Below are 26,982 nucleotides of genomic sequence, written 5' to 3'. Positions count from 1 at the left end.
ATATAATTTCCATCAATGTTTCCAATTCAATTAACCAGTATTTATAAGACTATATTAAAAAGAAAATACTGAATATGTTGTAGCTTCATGGAAAGTCAGTTAGTATTTAATCTAGTTTCTTCAAATACTAAAAGAAATGTGTTCTCTTTCTAATTTGAGACAGCAGTTCAGAAATTTCTCTTGCAGCCTGGGATGTTGGCATTGAACCTCAATAAAGAAGGGAAACAATGTGGTTCAGATGGCATCCAGGATTCACAGTCTGGGAATCATCCTGCAGACAAACTCTCCTCTGTCTCCAGAATCACTGGTGTCAGGGGGAAACAGGCGGCATCTGATGGAACACTGCCTTGGTTCTCCCTCACTCCTTCTCCAAGCGCCGAGAGGCACAGAAAAAGGGACTGAAGATAAACTGAAAGAGGAGAGGGAGAGAGCAGCGTCAAGGAGGAAAGAGAGAGAGAGAGAGAGCGAGAGCGAAACTCGACAAGATGAATTATGCAAAGCTGTCAGAGGCGGCTATTGTTGGAGGTGCTGGCTGTGTTAAAGCGAGCTAGCCCTGATCTCCACAAGCTCCATCAACCACTCTCACCACTCCCCGTGGCTGAGAGCTGTCTGATCTGTGCTCCAGCAAATAGCCAGCAACACGATGTGGGGGGTGAGGGGCAACAGCCGGGCCACTTGGTGGCAGGTGAATTGTCTTGGAGGGACACACCAGTGCGGACAAGTACACTCTTTATTACCATTATTTACAGAGGTCAGACACAGGAAGATCTGAGCTGATATGTAAAGCCGCCCTGTGGAAATACAATTACCGGGCAAAAAGCCTGGTGAATAGTTGCAATTTCAGCAGTCCGGTCAGCAGTGACGACTCGGGTTTTGTAAAATGCTTTGTTTGTTAAAGTAACAAGCATAAACCAGCTGGATTTCAGCTGCTACACTTATTGTTTTACCCTCATCAGATTGTATCAGACAAAATAATAAAAATAATTTGTCTATTTTTGGATCTTATAAAAACTCTGGCTTCTATTAGTAAACATTTGTTTAGATCCTACTCTATAAACATATTTTTCTGTTTTGGGTTATCTTATCAAAGATATTCAAACATGATTTTTTTTAAAGGTTTTGTTGGTTCTAGTGGCCTTCATTTGAAAGTAGTTCGACAGGAAAGAGGGTAATGAGAGAGGGGGAAGACATGCAGCAAATGTCGCCAAGCCGGGAATTGAACCTGCAACTACCGCCACGAGGACAAAGGCCTCCATACATGGGTTGTGATTTGCCCCTGCGCCACCACAGCACCCCAACATTATTTTTCTAAGCTGAGGTTGGCAGAGCTTAGTTTCAAGAAGAGTGTGGAGGGGTTTAACTGGAAAAGTAATAATGCTTCGTAAGCACTAATAACAGTTCAGACACAAATCAAGAGAAGCGCCAATCAGGCTTTTCTAGACCGATTTCTGGTCCTCTTTAAGGTCAGATCTGCTAATCCCCAGACTGAGTGATTATCTCTATTTATGCATAGACACATATTTTCCTAACCTTTATCTGATCTTTATTTAGCTCAAACAGAGCACAGACTTGCGTGATGTTAGGTGGTGCCATTATATACCAAATATGGTAGGATACATCAGCTTTGAATCATTTAGTAGGTATGAGGATCATTTACTTAATTTTTCAGACCTGCCAATCAAAAAATCCACTACTGGTTGATTGATGCATCTTTAAATGTTTCAATAGGGAGCCGTGTGTGGGCTTGTTTGCTTATCATCAATCATCATCGAATATGGGACCATCTCGCGGCAGAATAATGCAAAAGCTTTCCTTTATCTTAAAAATTGTCATACTAAGTATATCCTTACTTTTTATTCCTGCTTTTTACAGGAATTAAAAACATAAATAAAAAAAATTACGTTTTGCCAACATGTTTTCTCTTGGTGTTAAAAGCTGAGAGAATAAGTGGGATTTATCGTTATACGAATCCCAAACATTGCACACAAATCTTCTGTCAATTCACTAATTGGTTAATTAATTATTTCAGCCCTAATGAGTTGACTAATTGTAGAGCTGCTAACAAAGTTGCCCTGTGTTTTAAACACCCTTGCTTGTGTCATCAAATAATATTTTTAGAGTTTTTGATGAATAAAGTGGAGATTACCCAGGTTTCTTCAGTTTATTTTCAGTAAACCAACATACTTGTTATTCAAAATCAGATAAAAAATTGCTTGTTCTCTTTTGGTCATCCTTTTCAAATCCCAGATCAGAAGCATAAAACTCCCTTTCGGACATCTTTGATGAATAAAATACTCGTTGTCAGACATGAAACAAGTAAATCTCAGACCCTTGAAACATCTCCAGCTGCCTTGAAGAGCCAAATGACTTGGAGCCGTTTCCCCTCACTGTATCGTACAGATGGTTTATGGTTTATGCTTCAAAGAAGTGCAGAAGTGTAGGACAGCAGTAGGTGTCGGGGGGACGGTATTCGATTGGCAGGGGAGTTGTTGAGATGTGTGTAGAGCTGCGCCACATAGCTCATGAATTGTCTTCTTCCGTGGCTCAGTGGCTCGCAGGAGGACCTCTGTGTGACACTAATTTTGCATTGTCGACTCCTCTACTGAATGGTCACGGGTGACTGACTGTCCTGATTCAGCTTCATGATCAAAGGTAGGAAGGTAGAAAGTGAAAAGGCCTGCCTTACAGTTAAGCAAGCAGGCAAATCTTTACTTTCTTGCCTTTGTTTCTTTTGAGAGGTTGGGTGCAGATTTTTTTGCAATGAAGACATTGCACATTCAGTCTATTTAAGTTCAAACTTTACTGATACTGCAGAAGCACAAACAAGAGTGTCTAGAACCTTTTGTACATAACTTAGACTACCACAAATACCTCTCAGATGTCTTGCAATGCTGTTTACATACAAGCAAGACACTTGAAGTAGCTGTGAATAGATCCCATCCTCAGTCATACAGGGATGTTTATACAGGGCCATGCTTGGTCACTCAAGGGCTTATAGCTGATTAGGACGCAAATCTAAATCCTACTATAGTGCAGAGTGCAGCTTAGTGGGTGAGACCTGTAGCATTAGCTGTTCTTCATACAGCGAATCTCTTTACAAGTCCATAAAGAAGACGAGGATCGTAATCAGGGATGCTCCTGGGCGTGTCCACACACACTCATCCCATGCATTAATCTGCCCGTCTGGACGGGTGTGTACAATTTGCTGAAACTGATGAGATGTGATTGAGACAGCTTGCGGCATCTAAAAACAACTGCTTGGGGTGCAGTGTGGAGAGTTGAGTGGAAGGGTTACAGGAGAGTCTGTCGCTGATTGCATCTCAGCCCTTCAGGGAAACAGAATCATATCAGTCAACTTTGGGAGGTGGGGGAGGAAGTTTAATAGGTGTGGAAGAGCTTACAATTTTCATTATCCCTGCATCCTGCACTGCACCGGTGACTGCTCCAGGTTTTGGGAAGTCTCCGGGGCTGGCGCTATCTCGCAGTGTGACGGTACACTATCCTGGCTTCATTGAAATGTTTTGATGCTTGATGTGAAACAAAGTAGATCTCATTTGGGAAAAGATGGAGTCTGATGCTCCAGTCTTACCGCTCAGCCAAGAGAGAAATGAAATTTAGTTCGTGGTGTGTGAGTGTGTGTCAGGAGGCAGTGGAAAATGGCTGGTAATAAACAATTCTGACACACCACAGCTCCCTTCCACATTCCACGATAATTTTTTTTTTGGGAGGGTATTGGTCACATTCATATCCCCCTGGTTCACATTGCAGAGCACAGTTGGGAAGTCATCTATGAATTTGTACCAGCTGGAAGATTTTAACTGATATATGAGATGCTCCTGTGCATATAAGCAACTTCTGTCAAAGGCCAGGCTGGTCATACAAAAACACGGAAGATCCTGAAATCAGGAGGTTTTTTTCTTGGTGTGTTCGGCTCAATTTGTTAACCTGTTTACTGATGAATAGACTTTTTTTTTTCTGAAAATAGATGTCTTCAGTTTTAATAAGACATCCAGAGGGGGGTAATATGGCTTCCTGCCCAGGATGGCCTTCCTCTGTGGACACCAAAAGAAAGAGACAAAAAAAGGAAAAAGTGTGTCAGTTGTTTTGTAAATAGGTTTTCCATTATTTATTTGAATGTGCGGGCAATGGGTGCTCCCCTTAGTCTCAAAAAATATGGTTAAAAAACAAGTTCAAGGAATTAGTTTAAACTCCTGGTCTTCTTAAATGTACAATAATCCATCATTCTATGTGAAGGAAAAACAATTTATGTTAAACAGATGAATAGAATGATGATAAATATTAGAGGCTAATTGATTTTTAAATTAAACATCATTATAATTTTACAGAACTCTTGTTTGCTACAGTTGGACTTCATGGAAGGTTAGGGATATTCTGCTTTCAGTAAAATTTCAAGGTTAACCTAAAATACGCTGTAATCTTTGAGAATGAACTTTTATATATATATATATATATATATATATATATATATATATATATATATATATATATATATATATATATATACACTTTTGTTGCCCGGGAAAACAACATGTACCATGATTTCATGGCGTAAATACGTCACCCCGTCATCACGCGTTCTGCGATATGAAGTTGTAAAGGTGAACTCAGACATGGCTGAACCGCCAAAAATCTGGTCAGTTGGTTTACAGTCTGTATTGGACTGGACTGAATTTCACAGAATTAGCTGATATCTAAGGTAAGTATAATGCAGTAGCTTCTGTTGTGTTTTGACCGCTGCAGCTCACCTCTTAACTACACAAAACGAACCGATCTGCCACGGCGAATAAACTGTATCAAACACAAACGTCTTCCCGAAAATAAATAACTTAGCGCAAGGTTCAGGGCCACCGAGCTGTATAAAACAGGAGAGATATTTCCTGACCATTTTGTTAAGCACCGGTTAATTTGACGCGCCAGGAAACGACACTAAGAAATGGAAGAAGCTAGCTTGCTGTAGCTAGCTTACTGACGCTAGTGGCGTCTGCTAACTCGTAAACATTTAAGTAAATCAGTAGAAGCGAGAGTTGAAGGTGCTTTATTGCTTCGTGTCCCGAATCAGATGTTCCTTTAAGGAAATTATGAAACAAACTTCAGTCATTGTTGGTAAAGCAATGAAAACGGCGCTGCGGGGAGGGTGGCAAGCTAACACTGAAAACACTGACCGTCACTAAGTTCCTGATGTTTAGGAAGTGTGCAAAGCTTTTACTGTTTGCGACTTTTATTGACGTATATTTTGGTGATGAGCATTTTTAAAAGGAATATTTTCTTATAAAAATGTTAAACGCGGTTCTTAGTTTGACACATAATGCTTGCGTTAAAAAAATAAACATAAGGGGGGAAAACTTAACATCTTGTAAAACCAATGTTTTAATTGGGTACCGAAGTATTTTTATTTTCATTTTGTAGCTGTTTTCAGGCTGTTTCTTTATTTCTACTTATCAATTTTATATTTTCTTTCAGACATTAAACATGTGTGATTTTTGTATATATTTATATATGAAGATTCTTAATGTAGTGATGTAACGAGTGGCATCAATGACAAAAAGGCACATTTGTAACTCTGTTACAGTGACTTTATAAAGTCACTGTAACAGAGACTTTATATATATATATAAAGTATATATATATATATATATATATATATATATATATATATATATATACTTTATATATATATATGTATATATATATATGTATATATATATATATATGTATATATATATATATATATATATGTATATATGTATGTATATATATCCCTCCCCCCCCCAAAAGGAAAAAGCAGAAAACGTGGAATATCGTCTGTGATATTTTTATGGATTTAATATATATATATATATATATATTGTGATATAATTTTATGGCAGTATCGCCCACCCCTATTCAGTTATTTTTGTTTTAGTTCTTATCCCAATTTGATCCAATTGGCTCATAGGATTATGAGCTGATCTGATCCAACTGAAATAAGCAGAATGACCTTCTGCTGCTAGATGAGATTTATTGGAGTCATATAACTACATGTCTTTACAGTGAGTTATTAAAATTATGCAGATAATCATTTTATATATTTGGTTGTAAAAGGTGGTATAAAATATTTGCCTGGCGGTTATACCGCAACCGTTTGATACCATTTGATAGCCCGAAAAAATGGACTGAAGTTTGGTATGAAACACTAAAGAATGAAGGGGCAAAATGAGGAGGGCACAGTTGCAGTTTGGTATTACACTAAAAGGCTATCTGCGTGTTATTCAAGGAATTGAAGATTTTTAATCGTCTCTTGGTCAAAACTGGAAGTTAAGATCCAAACTGAATAGAAGTTCTTTCAAACACAATTTGAGAAAGACTGAGTCCACAATTTTTTCACCTCTCCTATAAAACAATGAAAAATAAAATCCTTCTGCGACAGAAAGTTAACTTCTCATCGCTTCTCTCTTTGGGTTGAATTCCACCACAGATCCAGGTGAGGTTTCTCCTCACTCTTCAGTTTGTTTGGGCTCACGATGAATAATTCCTGTTGCAAATGCATAAAGGTTTCTGGGGAAACGGCTGCTCTCCAACAGTGGCAGTTTTCCAGGAAACAATTTTCTGTTATGATTTTTCAGAGCCTTGACTATTCCAAAAAAACAACAACTTGCATTTAACCTCCATTTTAGTGATGTGGAAGCAGAAATTCAAGGCAGATCTTTAAAAAAACAAGTAGCTGTGTGCAGGTATATTTAGCACCATAAGTAAAAGGTTTAATAATTTAGGGACCAGCTCCTATATTTTTTTTACTTAGCTGCCACAGCCTAACAAAATATATATAGGAGCTATTAATTTTTAATTAGTCTGTGTCTTCGCCCTCGTTATCGTTGCTCCTCTGTGTATTTAAATGAAAACTGCAAAACAGAATGAAAATATTTGCTGTAATATTATTTTAGTATGTTGTAAATTTAGATTATGTTTTATATTTTCCAGATGAACAAATTGACAAAAAGACTTTTTACTGTTTTTAGTCAAGTTTCAGGAGCTAAACCCACTTTTAACATCTGAGCACAACAAAGAGGAAGTTGTTCAAGAGTAAAAGTCAAGTGTTCATGGGTGAAGTTTCAGAAGTGTGGAGGGAGCGTTGGGGTGGGGCAGTGAGAACGAGATAAGTGTGTGGTTTTGAAGATGAAGCTGTGGGATTAGTGTTATCGGAGCTCCTTGCTACCTTTCCTCATCTCTCGTTTTTTTCCCCCAGGTGCAGCAGGTGGACAGTCGAATGGACTGAAGAAAAGAGCGACAGGGGTTCAGAAGTGAGGAGGAGGGATTTGGAGAGGAAATCAGTCACAGGACGAGAATCATAGCCCAGAGAGAGCAGGAAGGGGGAGCTGAAAGAAAGTGAAATAATCCAGTGGTAAACGCCTCAGTAGAGTGTCAGTAGCAAAAGGGAGGGAGTTGGATGCCCAGCATGCCGGCAGCATGGAAAGGGTGAGGGAGCAGCGGCCTTTCTGCTCGCTGTCCAAGAGCCAGAGGGAGCGGGACAGAGACTGTGAGAGAGACAAGGATCGGGAGCGGCGCTACACAGCTTCCTCCACGGACCGGGACAACGGAGCCTGTCGTGTTCCCACTCAGAAATCGTACAGTTCCAGCGAGACCCTGCAGGCCTACGACCATGACCCCTCACGGATGCTGTTTGGAGGCAGAGTCAAGGAGATGGTCCACAAGGAGACAGCAGAATACACCAGACCTGGTTAGTGAAAACAGGCTTTTTCTATCAAATGTTGCATATATGTTAGATACTTTTCTGAAATATGATGTACATGTTTACCTGACAGTAATATGAGAAAAGGTCTAACTAACATTTTTCTTTTAAAATGTGACTGCTCAATTGTGGAAGTGATGGAAAAACACTCCTTCAGTTTACAAAAGTGGAAGCTTTCTTTCTCTCTACTTTAGTAAATACAATAAGTAACAAAATCTTCATATCCTTGTTGATTTGCTGCTGTTTACTAGTGTGAGACTTAATTAGGAAAATGAACATGGATGCAGGGATTTTGTCATTTGTTTACCAAAATGAAAAATCTCACAGTTTTATCCTTTTTATCTATGCAAAATTGATGTGAAAAAACCCCACAATATCCCAAGAAGTCCTCCAGACTGTGGTAAACACAATTAAAGGAAGTCACAAAGGCATAATCAAGTGTTATTTTCTGAAACTTTTGGAGAAAACTCATTTAGAACATGATCCAATGGGCTCCCCTGATCCTATAAAACATTCCAACCATTCTGGACTATGGTAAAATATAAAAACAGTGCCTAAAAAGTAACACTTGCTTTTAATTGGCTGGTGGAAGCTGCTTTAAATTGTGTAATTAAAAAGTTTGAGTACTTTACTCTATTTTATGGCACTCGTTGGGCTCATAAGATTGCAATCAGAAAATCTATCCATTACTCCCGTACGTTTTCCCAGTGCTAATTGGTGTCCGTTTCAGATTTAATGGGATCAAGATGAAGTTGTGGGAAGAAAACTGCTTTTATTTTTTAATTTAATGTAGACATTTAGAGTTGGAATCTGTTTCTTAGATCATAATGGTAAATGCCAGATTTAAAGAGCATATCTACTTCATTCAGCATGTGTGTGTGTGTGTGTGTTGGTTCTTGTACACACACCCCTACATGTGTGTGAATAACCAAAATAAAATGCAAACAGTTTTACTTGTTTAATATTTTAGAGGGTAGAAAAAATTAAAAATAGAATAACTAAAACATTTTTTTCCTTAATGCAATAATATTTTATAAATACTTGCTGTATTAAAAAAAAAAAATCTAATTATAAAAACATAATATTTTTTGTGGTTTTTGTCACTTGCATAATTATTCAACAATCAAATAAATTTTATGTTGTGTTTTTAACTACAGTATATACATTTATATATAGTTATATAGTTTGGCCTTATAGAACATAGGGTTTATATACCTACATATAAAATTAGAAATATTATAATAAATATATTTATATATTATTTATTTATTTTTTTTACATGGAAGACAGTGAACTGAAAGTTGGAATAGTTTTTCCCATAATTCTGGAACTACTAGCTGAACTCAATGGTAGCTTTTTTGTTTGCTGTGCGTTATCCCTTGGGGAAAAAAATGCATAGACAGTTATGACAGCTTATTATTTTTTTCTGGTGCATGTAGAATAGAAGCCCTAACTAGCTGCAAGTGGAAAGCAAAAACCATGTGTTGTTGACATAGTTAAAATGTTTTCTAAATTGTGTGTGCCTGAAAAAAAAAAAAATTATCACAACTAAATACTTTATTTTGGTTTAAGAATATTTTGTTTATTAATTGATTGCAGAAAATGTGGGGGATTTAGATGTTACGAATCAGATGTCACAATACTCATCAGGAGGTTGTGTTCTTGGTTATTAACCTGGTTGTTTCTCGGTTTGTTAACTTTACAACTTGCTGTCGTTTACAGGACAGACATTTTCATTGAGGCAGCTCGGGATTTGTGAGCCAGCAGCTCGCAGAGGCTTGGCTCTCTGCCCTGAGACCGGCCTGTCCCACCCACTCAGCAGCTACACCCGGGGGCCGGCTGCCACAGAAAACCATGAACCTGTATCACCGGAACGTACCATGACTCTTTGGGGAACGGGGGCAAAATCTGGGCAGAATTCATGCCTCTCCAGCCGTTCCAATTCGGCGCTCACGCTCACTGACACGGAAATGGACAATAAATCGGACACTGAGATGGGTGAGTAGGGCACACTTTGCATCTCACACCCCCCTCTTTGCTTCGAAAAGTGGAAGAAAATCACTAGGTAGAAAAAGCAGCAGCATGGTTGGTGCTGCAGACGAGCTCCTGATTGGTGGAAGGAGGTGGAAGTGTGATTGGTGGGGCAGCTTTTTAGAGAGGCATTTGCAGCTGTCTTTGTTTGGATCAAAGGGGAGAGTCTTTGCTGCATTCAGAGAAAAATTTTGCCCTGAGATTGAGTGCTTGCTAGTCACCTGGTCCGTCTCGGCGGGAAGCCGAGGAGTTTGATAAAGTTTCCCCATGGGCTATCGCAGAATCAAAGATAGCTTTGTGCGCCTCAGTCTGAGATTTTGCTTAGAAATTCTGCAGTGGTTGACTGGGCATACATAATGGCTGATTAAATGGGCACAATGGTTTGAAGTGCAAATTTGATCATGCTGAAAACCTGAGCTGGAGGATTGGGCTTCTCTGTTTGAAGAGGGCAAATCTTTTCTATACCAAAGAGAGGCAATGTTTATGGATTGTTTAAATGTGTACCTGTCTGCTTTTAGGCTCATTTATGTCACACTGAGTTCACAGCTTGATTCTTTCATGCTGGTATTTTACTGTTTAATGACTTTAGTTTCATTTTGTATCATAAAGTCTTTAAGTTGATCATCTGACCTGTTTGTATTTTGGTGTATTCCTAATCTTTGGTTTGAAATTAATTTTCTCTGTTGTAATTAGTTCTGTGCTCTGAAAGCTCTCTTTACTTCATATGTCATTTATCATCATTACGGTGTCACCATTGTAACACATGTGATGCAAAGCTCTAATTATTTTTAAGAAATCGATGTTATCAAAGAATGGCAGGCAGTTCAAATAATTAGGGTTTATTAAACTTTCCTGGCAAGGACATTAAAGAGAGGGTAAAAAAGAACATGTCTTGTTCTCTTGCTATCAATTTTTATACTGAAAACATTGGCCACAGTCTGACATTTGAGACAAGTCATTTTCTTAATAGCAGCATTCATCACGGGGAGCTCGTCTACCGGGGTGGGGGAGCTGACTTAGTCCTCTACCTTTTCAAAATGCCATCAGAATTCAAATTCAAGCATCTGTTCCTGAAACTGGCCTCAAAGGAAATGCTCCTCACCTCCTCGGCGCCTCACTCAGGACACATTTGTTGTTCTATATGCCAGAAACGAAACTGCATCTCAAGAGGCTGGTCCATTTTGCAGGAGAACACAGAGCTTTGCTTCAATAGATCCTCTCCTGTGCTTTGATTCCTTCTGCGCCGCCACCACTTAAAAGTGTGTGACCTCACACACACCCCTGCACACTCCACAGTCAGGAAACGCCTCAAGTAGCTTCTGCTGATTGGCTCAGGTTTGAACAATGTCCTGCTGGGAGTTAAGGTCACTCACAAGGCAGGAGTGAGTCTATATTTTTGGTCATTGCAGGACATTTTTTTTTTTTTTTCAATGTTGCAAAAAGTGAATTCTTTCTTATTCTCAGTTTCACATCATTTAAAATTCAAACTTTGTCTCTTTTTATAACCTTTTCTTGGTTTATTGCGTTTCAAGTCAGAATAAAAAAAAAAAAATCTGCCTCTGTTCCACCTCTATAGATCTTTGTCTTTTTTTTCCTTTGGCAGGAAGCATTGCACTTTTGACTTTCACTATTTAATGAAGCAGCTAAGAGAAATGACCCATCCAAAGGTTTCTATCAGCTCAATATGCATGCGGAAGCTCCGACAAGGGGCCGTTCAGCCCCACTTATTCATAAATGAACTCGATATTTCATTGTAATTTGCTCTGTTCTGCAGAGTGTTCGACACAGACAAGTACCGAAGCCTGTGTGCGTTCGCAGCGTGTGGCATCTGCAGATATTCACCTCAGGGATAGAGGTCGGTTACCTAAACAGATGAACCCTGAGGGGTCACCGGGGGGGTCAGTCTGCAGCTCCGTAAATTCTCATATGGGATGGCAAGAAGAATGAAAGCTGATTTATTTTGTGGGCAGGGAGAAATTGAGTTTTTTGCATATTTGATTCAGAAGATAATGGGTGTCACAGGAGGCTTTCTAAATTAGCCCAAAAATTGTTTCAATATTTCCGTGTTTGTGTATTAGTTTTGGGCTGTTTATTTATTTATTTACTTTTCCATCTTTGTTTTTCTCTGTCTTTTTGTATGTCTTTGTTTCTCCCTTTCTTTATTCCTTTTCTACTTTCTTTGTATTTTTTTAATTTTATTTATGTTTTTCTGTCTTTTTTCTTAGTGGCTTTAAAAATTTTTTTTAAAACATCAAAGACATCTATAGTTGAAATATTTTTTTATTTTATTCAAGCAATATCAGCTAATTATTTATTTTCAAAATAAATAAATACGTGTTGTATGGAGAAAAGGCAGATGAATAAATGAATAAATAAATATATTAATTAAATAAATAAAATAAGCATTATAAACCTCTTTGAGTGCCCTTGGTTCTAAAAAAAAAGGTCATAGAAAAGTAATTTCCACACAGAGAATATTGCATAAAATATTCCTGTAAAATATTTTACCTGGATATTCTAATTATAGAGTTTAAACAATTGAATAAATCATTAATGCTTTAAGTTGAAGTTCTTTGCAACACAATTAAAATTTAGTTGAATGTATTTTAAAAAAATAAAAAGAGAGAAACCTCCAGTTCAAACAGTAATTATGGTGGGATATACTTATGCATAGTTGGGTTTATTTAGTCATATTAGAGAGTATCAATGATTCTAGAAGGACCTTTTTAAGTTATGCAAAGTCTAATTGGGATTTCAAAGGGAGTTGAATGTGGGTCACTTTGTGTCCCTATCATTTCTAGTTTCTCGCAGACATTTTAATTTGATTAAATATAGTTAAAAATATTAAGAATGATAAAAAATTTAAAATGCAGCAAACTACATGTTGTAATTCCCCACTCTAACTGCGAATATGGACATCTTTTTGTTAAAACCCATTGTGAATGTGATCCAGATTTAAGATTTAATACCTCAGGATGATCTTTGGTGCTCAGAGTTGTTTCAGGTTCTGTCAGGGCATCCAGAAGAAAATGAATTTTAACTAAGGACAGAAAATGTCTTGATTTAAAAATGTGAACAAATTCCCTCCTAACAAAACAAAAAGCCATTGTGTGCTCGTCTCTCTCCAGCTTGGGGCGCTAACTACTAGAGTGCACTCTTTAAAATGAAAACCTTGTTGTGAAGGTTGCTTATATATTTATATTTCAGTATGTTTGTGTTAGGTCAAAGAGCATCCTCGGAGGAAAAGTCAACACTACCAAAGAGACTGATCACCCCCCACACACACCTCCAATGTTGGCTGTGCTGGCCTTAAAATCAATATTATATCCTTCATAAAACATGAATGACTTCATGCAGCAAAAACATTGCATGGCCCAGTTGATGTGTATTCCTAATAGGGTTTAAGAAAGCTCACGCTCACTTGTTAGGTATTACAGGTGGAGAGCTTCAGCACCTGACAACAGCTTTCCTCAACTTTATGAAACATATCAGGTGGATTTATTGTTTAAAGGAGGGACTTGATGCCTGCTGGACCTTGGTTTGAAGCAAACCACTTTCCCGGTAATGTCTACCATCCTGGGCTAAAGAGCCACCGTGTTCTGGGATTTTTATCCGTGTCTGCGGCCTTGGAGGGGGCTCCCCCCCTGGCTCGTGTTGGGGTGTGAAGAGGCAGCCTCTGGTTCCTCTCACAGTTTAACCACAGATGACCTTTTACTCTATTTCTGTCCACAGTTACATACAAATAGTCAGACACACACACAGACACACAAGACGCGTAAATAGAAGCAGACAAAAACACAGTTACACACAAGGAGCAAGCAGCTTATAAGAAATTTTGGTCGAAATTATATTTGCTAATAGAATATTGGTAATAATAACTATAATGTATTTTATTATATATTAATCTCAATATTTATATTTGTTTTATTATTACATATTATTTAATGAATTTATTTATTCTAAATAACTATTTATTATTATTATTATTATTATTATTATTATTATTGAGCATTTGCTTTTGCATAAAATATTCCTGTAAGATATTTGGGTCATTTTTCCCCACTCACCAGTTCAAACCTTAATTTCCTCCTTCCACATTTTACCTCTAGAACAATTTTGTACCCATATACATAAACCATGCTGCATCTGTTTATTTTATTGATAATTAAAGAATTTATATTTATTATGGTGATCAACTGCCATAAAAATGTAGAATTAAATTAAAATTTGCCATAATGTCTGTAATTTTTTGTTTTGTTTTGAGCCACGTTTGAGTCAGTTGATCCCAGATTAAACTAGATCCTTCCTGTTAAAATTTGGTATAAATTGGAGTTATAGCCAGTTTTTCTTACAGTAGCCTAGTTGGAGCTTATAGAAAATGTTTTTAAATGGTTTGTTGTCAAAGTGGGTGTGGGACGTTATTTTATTTTTTATTTGAGTTGTTATCTTTCACTGGTACCCTACTCTGTTTTTTTTCCTATTCTGTCCTTGTCATCTTTGTCCCTTTGCTTCCTGATCCAGATTTAGCTTCTTGTGCCATTACCTTAAAGTCAATTGTGCAACAGGACATTTTTTCTTTCCACACTTTAGTTGAGGAAATCTGCTTCAGAAACTGCCAGGCAAGCAGTCCCACCAGGCTCTTTGTCTAAGCTGCCAGTAAGGGACACTTGTAGAGGCTTTGTCTGCTGTGGCCTGCACCTCCTGTCCAAACGTATTGTGGGAAACAGTGTGTTGCATTCATGCTTTCATAGAGGACGTGGGGAAGCAGCAGGGCCTTGCATGTCCGTGTTCTTATCCAGGAGTGTTTACTAGGGGGATGTAGCAGAAAAGAATTTCAATTTGTTCAAGTCACAGGTCTACACAGCGGTCATAGACATTTTACAGTTGTGTGTAGCAGATTTACTGCGTGAACAGAGCCAGTAAAAGGTTAATTAAATCAGGAGAGAAGTCACGGCAAAGTGTTCTGTAGCACAGCGAGCTTTCCTTGGAGCACAGAAATCCTCTAACATGCCTCTCTGCATGTTGCTGCTCACTCATTACGTGCACACACACTTCCGTATCTCACTTTGGTGTTTTTGTCACACTATACTTTCCTAAGATTAGAGAAATCAACCAAATGTGCGGACATGTTTGCGCGCACACACTGGCGTACATGCCGGAGGGGCGTCACGCTGATGGAGGTGACAAGCCATCTGTCAAACTCCTGTCTCAGATCTGCGCCTTGTATTGTGACAGTGGAATCAGCCTATTGATCGTAGCATGAAGAAATCCTTCCTCACCGCTTTCATAATTCAACATGACACGAGCTGAACTCTAAAAGAATAAATAATATCAGTTTTTTTTTTTCCTATACCCTTTGGTCTGGCGGGACAGTCATTTGTGAGATGCTTGAAGAATATCCAGTTATTGGCAGCGCAAACTGTTTCATGATTTGTTGATTGGGGTTAGAAAGGTGTGTCTGAGTTTTATTTGGTGCCTCGTCAAAGGAGGAGGTTTGCTTTGATCGCCATCATTTTTACTGTCACCACTTCTCTTCTGGCTGCTGTTGTCACTGCTTAAGTGCCAGCGCTGTAAAGTGCTCAGGGTGATGGGATATAGGATTCGGCAAAGAGATGTCATGGCAGCTGTTGTGCTTAGCCCTCATACATTGCTTTCTGTTTTAGAGTGATTTGGGAAAGTCTTGAAGGGGTCACTGCCCTCTTGTTTTGGAAGAACAGAGGTCAGGGACTTTTCAGCCTCTTTCAGCTCAAACGACAAAATGATCTCTGATTTTTTCCCCCCACCTAGTTCCTCTCTACAACCTGACTCACGGTGTGTGCAATGATGGCATTCTTGTCTCTTTGGTTTATTCTTGTGCTCAGGCACATTCACAACATCACAGCACCACATAGTGAAAAACTTCTTCACACACCACAGCTACCCCCCACTGAGTAGATGATCTGATTAGACTTTGGAGTGTCTGGCTGTATAAATTTGCATATTAATAAGGAAAAGCTGATTTTCTTGAAGCTACTATGTCCCTTTAATACTTCAAAGATAGAATTTCAAATAACATCAATGTGAAGATGGTTTTTTGCATCTCTAGAAGTATTTCCTAATGAATGTGTTTTTCATATGCTTCAGACATTCAAATCTTACTATGAAGTTAAACATGGTTTAATGTAAGGAGGGACCAATTTGAGATGATAAAATAAACATAGAAAATAGATACATCTTTTGTTTATTTCAGTGTGAAAACTGATTTATTTCATGCTCATATTTTGTCCCCCAAAAAAAAACTCAAATAAAAATTTTGAAATATTTAAAATAAAAATAGAGCTATAATTTTAAGATATGCAATTTTAGAGCTGTGAGCTTAATAATCACTGGTTAATTGATTATTGTATTTTTGGGGGATTAAATTTATGCTAATCCAGTAATCATTAATCACTGTTTTGTTTCCCCTTTATTTTTTGTAGTTGATTCTTAAATTGCATTGTCTGTAATTTTACTTCAGTGAACTCTTTTGTGTGAAATAATCAGCAGTTGTGTTTTTCTTTTGTTTCTTAATGAAGTGAGGACATTTTTTTTTATCTTAAAAAGCTGTTTCATCTGTCCAGCTTGTATTTCCTGAAGCAATGTTTGCTGAACAGATGACCAGGGTACAAGTTAAACCCTGAAAGTTGGAAATCTGTCAACATAATTTATTCTGCTGTGAAAAATACAAACTGTGGTTGTTATGGCAGCAAAGGGACAAAAAGAAAACATAAAAAACACACACAGTAAATAATTGGTCTGATCAGAACTTAGTAGACATTTGTGAGCTATTTTTTATAAAAACAAACAAACAAAAAAAAATAATAATTTTGACCCGACAGGTTTTCTGTTCAGGAAATCCTCAACAACCTTAACCTGAGATTCTCCAAGGTCTTTGCATGTTTTAGTTGCTGGATTTAAAAAAAAAAACCCAGTAATGTAATGAAAAAACTAAATGGAGTGGTTATTTGATTTTCATTTTAAAATACTGAATAATAAATGGAAATATAAACTATATTTCTTTGCTAATCAAAAACACATGAAGATAAATTTGAACTTTTCTTTTTAGGTTATAAATAATAAAAACCTAAATTGGTCCAAAGAGAAATTAAAAATGTATCAGTTGTTGCACATTCTTATACCCTGCAGTGAAACCACTGTTTAGATGTACATGTCTTCCAAAAAGTTACTTTAAATGTAACTAAATAAATGTAACTAGGTACTACCCACCTCGGGGTGTAGAAGGGGTGAGCAAGAGCTCACAAAGTGCTAAAAAAATATTAAAATACATTTCTTCATCCAAATTAAAAAAAATATGCTATATTCAATTCAAATCAAATTCAAAAATACTTTACTTATCCAAGGGGGAAATGAATTGTTTTTGTAATTAATATTATCATAGGATTTGTAAAGCGTTGTTGTAGATGCGGATGGCTCTGGGCAAGAAGGATCTGCTGTAGCAGTCTGTATTACAGCAAATCTGAAGGAGCCTCTGACTGAAGACTCTATGTTGTTGTATGAGTTTCATGAAAAGGATGCTCAGGGTTGTCCATAATTTTCTTGTCTGCAGAATGTTTTTCTTTGTATGTTTTTGCTAAACTGTATTCCTGTTATGGAAAAATTGCAGCTCAAGGTTTACACAAGAAACAGCGCCTCTTACAGTCACATTCATGAGTACAATAGTTGCAAAACTGGGTTATTTTATATTTTGATCCACAGAAAGGCAGTTGTCTTGTGTTACAATTTAATGCAATATGAAATCTTAATATTAAGTCAATATACAAGCTGTTTCTGTGGCTAAACATCAATAAAAAGTTTTTTAAATTTTATTTCCATGTAAAAAAAAAAAAATTAAAACTGAAATTTCAGGTACCAGATTTTTTTTTGTCACAGTCCTGAAATGTATCTGATACTGCTACAAGCATATATTGAGTCCATACGAGGTGCTGTTTCATTTATGTCCCACCCATGTTTTTCAAGAAAGATATACGTAGATCAACAAGAGCATACAAATAAAACGCTGTGATGAATTTCAACAACTTTAAATATTATTTTTTAAAAACTGTGGTTTTATTTATCCACTTGTCAGCTATTTGCTAGTAAAAATTGAGGTGTATATCACTTTGCTGATGATTTAATTTTAGCATTTTAATATTTGAAGCATCAGAAATAATCAAACTACATTTAAACTTCAGTGTTTCCATGATGAGTCACCTAAAAAACAAATGTTTAATGAGTTTTTTTAATGTATTTCCAAGCTCATTTCTGATAGAGAAAATCCAAAAATCAAAACATTAATAGACCCAAAAGGCTGTTTCTTTATCAATGCATAACTCTTTATGGTATAAAAACACAACACTGAGGTTAGCATTTAATTTGAGTCTTGCAGGTCAGTATTAATAGGTTTAACAGAATAGAATAGAAATACTATATTAATCCCCATAAGAAAATTCTCAACATTACACACCCAGATTAAAAGTTAACAAAAGTAAGATTGTATATAAATCAATAATAAAATCACTTTCCCAAGCAAGGCAGTGTTAGTGAAACAGCCCTCTAATATTTTAAGAGGCTGTAAATTGTCGGCCATAGTTTAAATTTATTCACTATTGGACACTTCCCACTTAATAAAAAACAAACCACTTTCTCTTTTCTCAGAGAAAAACATTTATTTATCTGCATAGCTTGGATCAAATGATGGTAGCGCTTCACTAGGGAGGTTTATTTTATAGCTTGTTTAATCAGTAAAGGCAGGTTAGGGTCTTCTTTACAAGGTTCTTTTACATGTACATAAAATGCACTACTTAGAGGGAATAAATAAATGCTTTATACCTCCCAATCTGATATTTTCACCTCTTTTTGGGCGTCCAAACTTTGCTTATAGGGGTCAAAACTCTTCCTTTCCCTGTAATTCACATCATGCATGCAACAATGTCTCAGCTCTGCATGGCTCACACTAATCACACTCTGTAAGGAGACTGCAGGACTTGTCATTACGATTAGGAATTACTCTACACTTGTCAATTACGAGACCACTATTTACCGTCCTCAGGAGAAAATGGTTCATTTCATTTCATCACACAACCTAATTGACTGATTGTATTACCGTGCAACATGGAAATAGACAAGAAGACATTTTTATATTCTATGAATATTAATGTTTGGGACTAAAATCATCAAGTTGATCCATTAGTTTTGTTGGTAATTATATGTATGTCTGGTATCTTCTCTACAATTAATGGTTTTCAGAACCCAGCCATCTACCTCGGCTTCCTCGAGAAAAGGTCTCACAGGGAAACATCCGTGTCATGGAGAGATTGCAGTGTGATTAATTCAGAGTGCAGTTTAGTTGTTTCCATTTGTTGCATGCAAGGAAATACCACAGCTTAAAGAGATGGCTGGAAACTGATAACCTTGAGAAGACGGTCAAACGTTGAGCAGATAGGATACAGTATCCTCGTCTGCTTTGTTTCATATGGGCCGGTATAGTTTTCCTGTCCTGTTCTGGATCGACATACGGTTTTTAGATGTTGTCTCCAGACTCCTTTATCATATCAGTTTCATTTGGTTTCGTGTCTTCTTTTTAGTCATGTATCTCGGGACTGAGGAGTATTAGTTATGTCTGTTGCTTCTCTGGTTTCGGTTTTTAACCTTTTGTTTTGCCATTTTTAACGTTAGCAATCAGAAAGGTAAAGATCAAGGTGATCCCTGCACCTGAATGTGAATGTCTGCAGTTGGAATGCTTTGAAAGTCTTTTTGCTTGTTGCTTCGCTGTGTCCTTCAGCAAGACACTGGGGCCAAAGTGTTTGAATTGCAAAGTATCTTCAGCCATGGAGTGGAGTTTTAATGCTCTAGGCTCCAATGATAAACCAGAGGTTCCCCCTCTCTCTTCTATGAAGTTGGTCAATTAAGAGATAAAAAATAATGCCACTAAACATGCTTACATATTTTCTGTTAATTGCTGATAAAGGTTTAGACACATGTAATTAATAGCCTTTCTTTACATGATATTCATAGTTGCAGAAAAAAAAAATGTTTGTCTCTTTTTTACACAGATGGATAAAAGTTTCATTTTAAAGCTTTCATCTCAATTAGAATTTCAGTCAGTTTACGTCATGATAGCAGCTCATTTCTACATTCACCACAGAAAAGATCCTTCAATCTGCAACCTGCTGCTGCATTGGATAGTTTGGCTATGTTTGTCTCATTTAACAATGCATCGATTGAGACTTGTACATAGTGAGGGTCCTGCATAGTGTTGTTTCTGGAGCACAGAAGAATAAATTACTCTCTGCTGTGATAGGAATGGTGTTTCTTCTGCTTTTTTTATGTTTCACAGAAATGCTTGAATTCTGTTCACTAACATTTCATGTCTGGCGTTTTTCCTTCATATAAAGTCTTTATAGCCTCAAAGAAAGACTGACATCAACCAGAGATAAAAAATTATATTGATGATGAATATTTTATGACTGAGGTCCTGCTAAGAGAAGCGTTTTCTTCTTTTTAATATCACTTTTAAAAACTTTCGATTTTTAGTATAAAATTCCAGCAATGTCTTTCATTCAAAAACTATTACTGAAAGTAGCCAGTGATATGTGATTGTGATTGAAAAACATTTTGACAATGTTAAAAAAAAAAGAAAAATCCTAGAACATAGAGAAAAAGGTTGCAGAGGTGAGGCTTATATATATATAAATTTTTTGTAATTTCAAATTTTACAGTGTACTTTATAGCCAGTAATGACTTAATTCTCCATTATACTACAGACATGACCTTTCAAAGTTCTTTATAAAAAAAATAGTTATTGAAATATTTACAGTTTTTACACAAATGTTTTAAACTAAAACAAAGATGATTTGCTTTCAGTTAGATCATCTCTGTTCTGTTGCAAAAACATTGTAACATACTGATTAATACAATGATAATTCTATCATCTTTAAAAATGGATTATTCTTTAGATTCTGTTGCATAGATTAAGCAAAAATATGGAATAAAAAGCTGTAACATCTAGAAATATGTTTTCTGTGCTTTCTGTACAGATTATTGCTACATAAAGATAAAGCTGTTTAAAAGTAGTTAAAAGTCTTTTATAGATATACTCCTAATAAGAGACATGTTGGTCTTAGTCACATTAAAATACAGAAGATTACTGTAAAATTTTAGACTGGCCCGGTTATGGTGGCGGCATGTTGGAGTAACTCTGTTATGTTTATGATTTGTTCTTTCTGTAAACTTTTGTTCAATTTTTGGGTCGAGGCATTTCAGATGCTGTGCAGCTGAACAGATTCTTTTTCTCTCACTTTCTTTTACTTTTGAAGTCTTATTATGATGCGTAACCATGGTCACAAGGTATTGTTTTTACAACTCGGGGCAGCTGATTAGCATCTCAAAAGCTGAAATAATACCTTACCTATGACCCCAGAGAAGTTGAAAAAGAGGCTTCATGGATGCAGAGCAGAAAGAGGAGGAGGAAGTTCAAACCATTTCTTCCACCCTTCGTAATGGGCAAGGACCATTTTCCCGACTCCAACACCAGACAGAGATTTAAAAAGAAGCAATAAAAGCAAATAAGGTGGATTAGCAGGGCTTTCTAGCAGCCACACATATTACTGTGGAATATTATTTCTGCTGCCTGAATATTGAGTTGTTTGCGTGTCTTCAGTAATGAGTCTATACAGCAACAGTCTTCAGTCAGAGGCCTCCTCAGATTAATTGGAGACTGACTGTTACTGGAGAGTTTCTGACCCACGCATCACCATCCACAATGACTCTTTGAAGTTACTTGGATGATATAATTTACAATAAAATTTAATTTCCCTTTGGGATAAATTTTGTATTTTTAAGTTGAACTGAACTGGTTTACTCCTGTTTTGATTGTTTCTTTAGGTTTTCTATGAAAGTGCTCAGACAGAAATGCAAACAGAAGCTAAACTAGTAAACTATTAATAATATGTCTTTTTAGCTGATCTGAGACACGAGGCCTAGAGGTGGGAGTACCGTGTCTCTGTTGACAGCTCTCTCCACAAGCTGCTCTTATTTTTTTTCTGTGACTCTTTTCAAGCAAAATCAGCCTGAAATAATCTTATTCATGGATATTTGCATGAAATGTTGGCAAGTTTGCTGGCTGTAGTAAAAGCATCAGATTACCTTCTTAACTGTTCATATGATGGATTTAGAATATATATATTTATGATCCTGATGTCATCCTCTTCCAAATCTCTAAGTGTGTCATCCATGCTTAAAATAGATTGCATTGCAAAATAAAACAAATCCATATTCCTTTAGTAGGGCAGTTTGATTGAGCAGTGCTCCTCTTCTAAAGGACAGTCTAATGGCTTCATAGTAAGACTTCAAGGGCTGATTGGAAAGAAGGTGATGGTGCAATCGAGAGGAACACACACACTCCCAATACCTGCACTCTCTTACTTTCCTTAAGGGAGAAAGGTCAGTATCTAGAGGAGGAAATGGTGAGCTATTGTTATGATTGATCACACAGCAAGGTCCAGAGAGGACGCAGTGTCACTTTCATTGTCAAACTCATTATGCCACAGGAGAAGATTCCCTACCTTTTCTCCTGTGTCCCTTTTCCACAGCAGGAATGTGAAGAAACCCTTCTGTCTGCGCACACAAGACGGGTTTGTCAAACTCAAAAGCCAGGTGAAATATGCTGAATGCACACAATACTTCCAGCCTAAACTTTAGTGCGAGGAAATGGATGATTCTGAAGTGAGAAAAAGAAACCAACGCAAGCATCTGAAATGAGCCCTCACTCAGAATATTAGCAATAGTAACCGTCAACTTACACCATTGACAATGTGGAGGACTGCCAAATCAATTAAAATAAAGCAAAATGGAAGTGTTGTAGCCAAAGGCAACTTGCAAGAGGTTTGGAAGGATATGCCGGTCCTGATTAAAAATGAATGGTATCAGAATACATAAAGCCTTCTGGCCAAGTGCCCAGAGCCAAGCATCCTGAAACTGTGGTCACTTCAGTGGCAGAGGAAAGGCATTAGGTATCCATGATATGAAGGGATGCTCAAGTAACAGACTGTTCTCAGTTCAATTCATCTAATCACCAATGCAAACCTAAGCACTTTGCAGATATAGATTTGAGGCCAACGATTGATATTGTACACCATGTAAAGTGATTCATGCTCAAAGAAAGAAAACATATTCTCCTGCAGATGCGTCTTTTCTGCGTATTTTGCCTCGGCGTCAGAGCCAGGCCTTTTATCTGGGCCCAGCTGAACTCAACCCAACATCAACATGCACAACATGAAACAGAAATCTTCATTCACTCATCAAAATCTTCTATCTTCTCAAAAGACTCCTTTCATTGTTGCAGTCCTGATCCCTAAATAGGTGTGATTTACATTTGTGTGATAAAATTACATATGAAGCAGGATTTTTTTTCTATGTTCTTGTTTGCTCATGTTCATTTACATTAGAAGTGAGTGATTTATGAATACTTGATTGGATTTGAATGGATTTGCCAGTCCAGCTGCTTTGTAGCCGTTTGTATCATGCGCCTCCTTTGGATTCTGTACACAGTGGTTTTGTCTGAATTTTTTCACTAAAGTAAATCAAAGATCAGTTTCCAGACAAAAACAAACACTAATTTGTGAGATTAAGTAAATAATCCAAGGTCATCCAAAGGGAATGAGTATCTGATTCCTAACTTCTAGATGGTCCTTCCTGTGGATTGTTTTGCGTCGGGAGTATTGATCATGCCTAAAGGCTTCCAAGAGAGGTGAAGCCATCTCTGCCAAGAGTAGAGGTCACTCAGATAAATTGGCCAGGTTGGCTTTTAGCAGCTCCAGGGTCAAAGCCCATTCATCTTATTAGAGCGACGTATCCTTTTAGAGGTCTCAGAAGAAGGATTAGACAAAAGAACAGCAGCCGGGCATTAGATGACAGACCATTTGGCAAATAGGTTAGAGCAGTTTCCACCTATTGTCTTTTTCTGCATTACCCAAAGGAGCTGTCTGCAGCAGAGTTTTGCATGGCAGCTCTAAAGGTTAGAAAGACACATTCACTATGGATGGGAGCAGGCAGTTTGAAAGATACCTTCACAAAGGAAACACAACAAAACTATATTGCTGCCTGTATCAGTCCTGACTGCTTTTATTGCGGTTTTATTCCTTCATCTGTTTTTAACTAAAGAATAATCATTTTCAATTGAATTCACCCATGTTAGTCTGCTGCATTTAATAATTTCCTGTGCATTTCTCACTTTATAGCTTTACATTTATCGCCTTAAGGCAGAAACTGCCACACCATACGTAAAATATTACTGAATATAATAACTTCAAGGATTAATCCACAGTAATGAACTAGTGGAAAACGACAGCATAACAACATGGACATAGACAGCCTTTATCTTAAAATAATAGCATGAACACAGAAGAAAAATACAATTCTACACCTTAATTAAAATAGTTTTTTGTTGTTTATTTCTTTTAGCAGCATGAAAAAAATAAATAGATTTTTTTTTTGGGGGGGGGGAATGGTGGCGATAGAGGGCTATGTTTCCTCTTCATCTGCCACTTTTTACTATTGACTTTTTTACCTCATGACAATTAAAATATAGAAAATATTCATAACAAAATTAAGTGTAAAATTAAGCCAGTGCCTAGCAGTTAAATATTATGAAAAAAAATTCTTCTGTTTTTCTTATAGTCATGTAATATGAGTCAAAACTATTTATTTTTTTTCCATTTTTTTCTCCGAAGAGTTTTTGCGGCGCTAGTGGCTCGTATTTTTTAGACAGTAGGCAGACAGGAAGGAGGGTGAGGAGAGGGGGGAAGACATGCGGCAAAGGTCGTCGGGACCCGCGACGTCCGCGTCAAGGACTAAGGCCTCCAAACGTGGGGCGTGCTAACCCCCTGCGCCACCACAGCACGCCCCCAAAACTATTCATTTTTACTAGGTTTTTAACAAGCTTTGTTCCCTCATCCCCCCAAAATTTTTCTTTTATTGTACACACTATTTGTAAAATAAACATATTTGTCAAAATTACATTTCAAGATTTATTTATCTGTGACTTCTTTTCTATATTTATTCAAAAAGATCAGATGTAATAAATTTGTCCGCTGCTTACAGTCTGATCCCGTTACTGTTCAGCTTTGTTCAGTTCAGATTTCATTCAGACATCTATAAATGTCAAATTGATTTGTGTTTGACCAGCTGAAGAATAGTCGATTTTCAAGCCAACGTTCTTCATTTTTCAAAAGTTACTGTCATAGTTAATCACATTGGAACTCAGAAGAATCGCCAGTCTATAATTATAGATGGTTCAGCTGAATGTACGAGGGCAGAAGTTGTCAAAATAAGCATATTGATACCATACTGAGTTGTTTATGCGGCATTGTACATTGATCCGCCACCAACAATGGTTTCTTAACCACTCAAGGCTCAGTCTTTCAATTCCTGCCGCAGCGCCGCCTGCACTGAACGGCTGGCATATTTTAAACGTTGCTGAAGAAACTGAAATGTGGTGTCAAGATGACACACACAGCACTCCAGTAATTGGATGTCCACCCTCCCCCCCCCTCTGTGCTCCACACCATTGTTGAGGGAAAATGCGTTGGTTCTAATTTGAACTCAGCTTGTGACTCTCCTCGCTACACTTACCAAAACCACTAAATTACAGTGACATTTTTTACTATAATGACGTTTCTCAACGATCCCCTTTTCTCTTAGGGATTTTTTTTTGTAAAGATGCTGCAGTGAAGTATAATTTTAAATGAATTACAAAGTGGTGATTAAGTCATTTTTATCATCAGATTGGTCAAACTGTGCTTCACTTGGGTTCTTCAGAACTGACCACCCTAAATCACAGTGGATCAGGGCTTCAATAATTGATCAAAAGTCTCCAGTCTTAAAGATACACCTTAATGACCTGGACCACCTGTTTACTGTAGAACTCTGACCCCTCTTTTATTGAGCAGCTTTTTTTATTTGTCTTGTCGGCTGCCTTTTACTGGGGCTGCTTGTTTTCACATCACTTTGAGATGCACTGAGGGACAGCCAGGCTTCAACAGGGGAGTCTCGGAGGCTGTGCTTGAAAGAAGTATGGGGTTGACATTTGGGACTTCATTAAAAAAGCTTGAGAGAGAATATTTCTTCCACCCTCTACCGCATGACACAATATATTTACCACAGCAAAAGAATATTACTCACAAATAATCCACTGCTGCAGCCTCCCTCATGCAGAAGCCATTTTGCATCTTGCATGAAGTGGGAGCTGTGTGACTGATGACTCGCACAGTAACATATTAAATCATCGTGTCATTCTGTCCAGGTCTATCACATTTCCACGGAACACTACATACACTGTCATTTGTGCTTTAAGTGATGTTGTATGGTTAGATTACATGGAAAGCTGCTTTTATAATTGCTTGTAGGATGAAGGTGTCTGTGATGACTGAATATGAAAATATATGTGCACCATTTCATGCAGGAAATAATCCTCAATTGATCTTTATACAATAGTTTATTAGAATGGTGCATGTTTTTTCCTCAGCTGCTGCAGGATCCACTGAAGATGCAGCAAGTTTCCTGGTTTTAGATGATAGAATATGCATATTTTTGGTCAAAGTACTGGAAATGGATAGTATGCGTTTTTACTGCTTGCTGCCAGCTTTACCTCAGGTCCTCTGCTTTGTTTGTACCATCCTCTCAGTCTCAGAGGCAGAACCAAATGAAAGCTCAATATTAGCTAGAAAATTGAACATTATGCTAATGCGTCCTGGGCGACAACTTCAGCCGTGTGTGGGTGAAGAGCTTTTAGGTAATCTAACAGTACTTTACTCTCCATGAACAACATTCATTTCACCACTGGCTGAGTACCAGGGTGGGCTATATTCTCTCCATCATTTAGTTTGTAGATGTTAGTGTTACATGAACCAGGTGCAGGCTGACAACTAAATGAATAATGTGTCTGGTAGAGGGTAAAACTCAGTCAGGGGAAGCCCATTCCCAGGACTCTCCATTAATATCACAGTCCAGTCTTTCAGGGGATACCGCTGACATTTTGCTCTCTGTGTAATAGAGACCTAACCTTTAAGCACTGTACGGAAGAAGTCATTTTTTATAATCCACTGTCCATTGTTGAGAATTACCCCTCTACTGCCTACTATGCATCTGTCCTCATCCCCCTCTTATTGGTTTATTTTTTTATGTTCCTG

The 26,982-nt window shown here is 37.4% G+C and overlaps 1 protein-coding gene across 6 annotated transcripts in view; it reads left to right on the top strand.

Moving 5' to 3' along the window:
* The window catches only part of LOC116714382 (teneurin-3), a 193,402-nt gene that overhangs the window by 9,096 nt on the left and 157,324 nt on the right, over positions 1–26,982 (top strand). For all 6 annotated transcript variants that reach the window (XM_032554922.1, XM_032554920.1, XM_032554919.1 and 3 more), the window contains exons 2-3: positions 7,244–7,735; positions 9,470–9,745. In XM_032554922.1, coding sequence (XP_032410813.1) covers positions 7,465–7,735; positions 9,470–9,745 — 547 coding nt within the window. In that variant the 5' untranslated portion in view covers positions 7,244–7,464. The remainder of the gene's footprint in view (positions 1–7,243; positions 7,736–9,469; positions 9,746–26,982) is intronic.

The sequence above is a fragment of the Xiphophorus hellerii genome, chromosome 23, assembly GCF_003331165.1.
Source record: "Xiphophorus hellerii strain 12219 chromosome 23, Xiphophorus_hellerii-4.1, whole genome shotgun sequence".
Classification (NCBI taxonomy): domain Eukaryota; kingdom Metazoa; phylum Chordata; class Actinopteri; order Cyprinodontiformes; family Poeciliidae; genus Xiphophorus; species Xiphophorus hellerii.
This window is presented reverse-complemented; position numbering and strand designations above follow the sequence as displayed.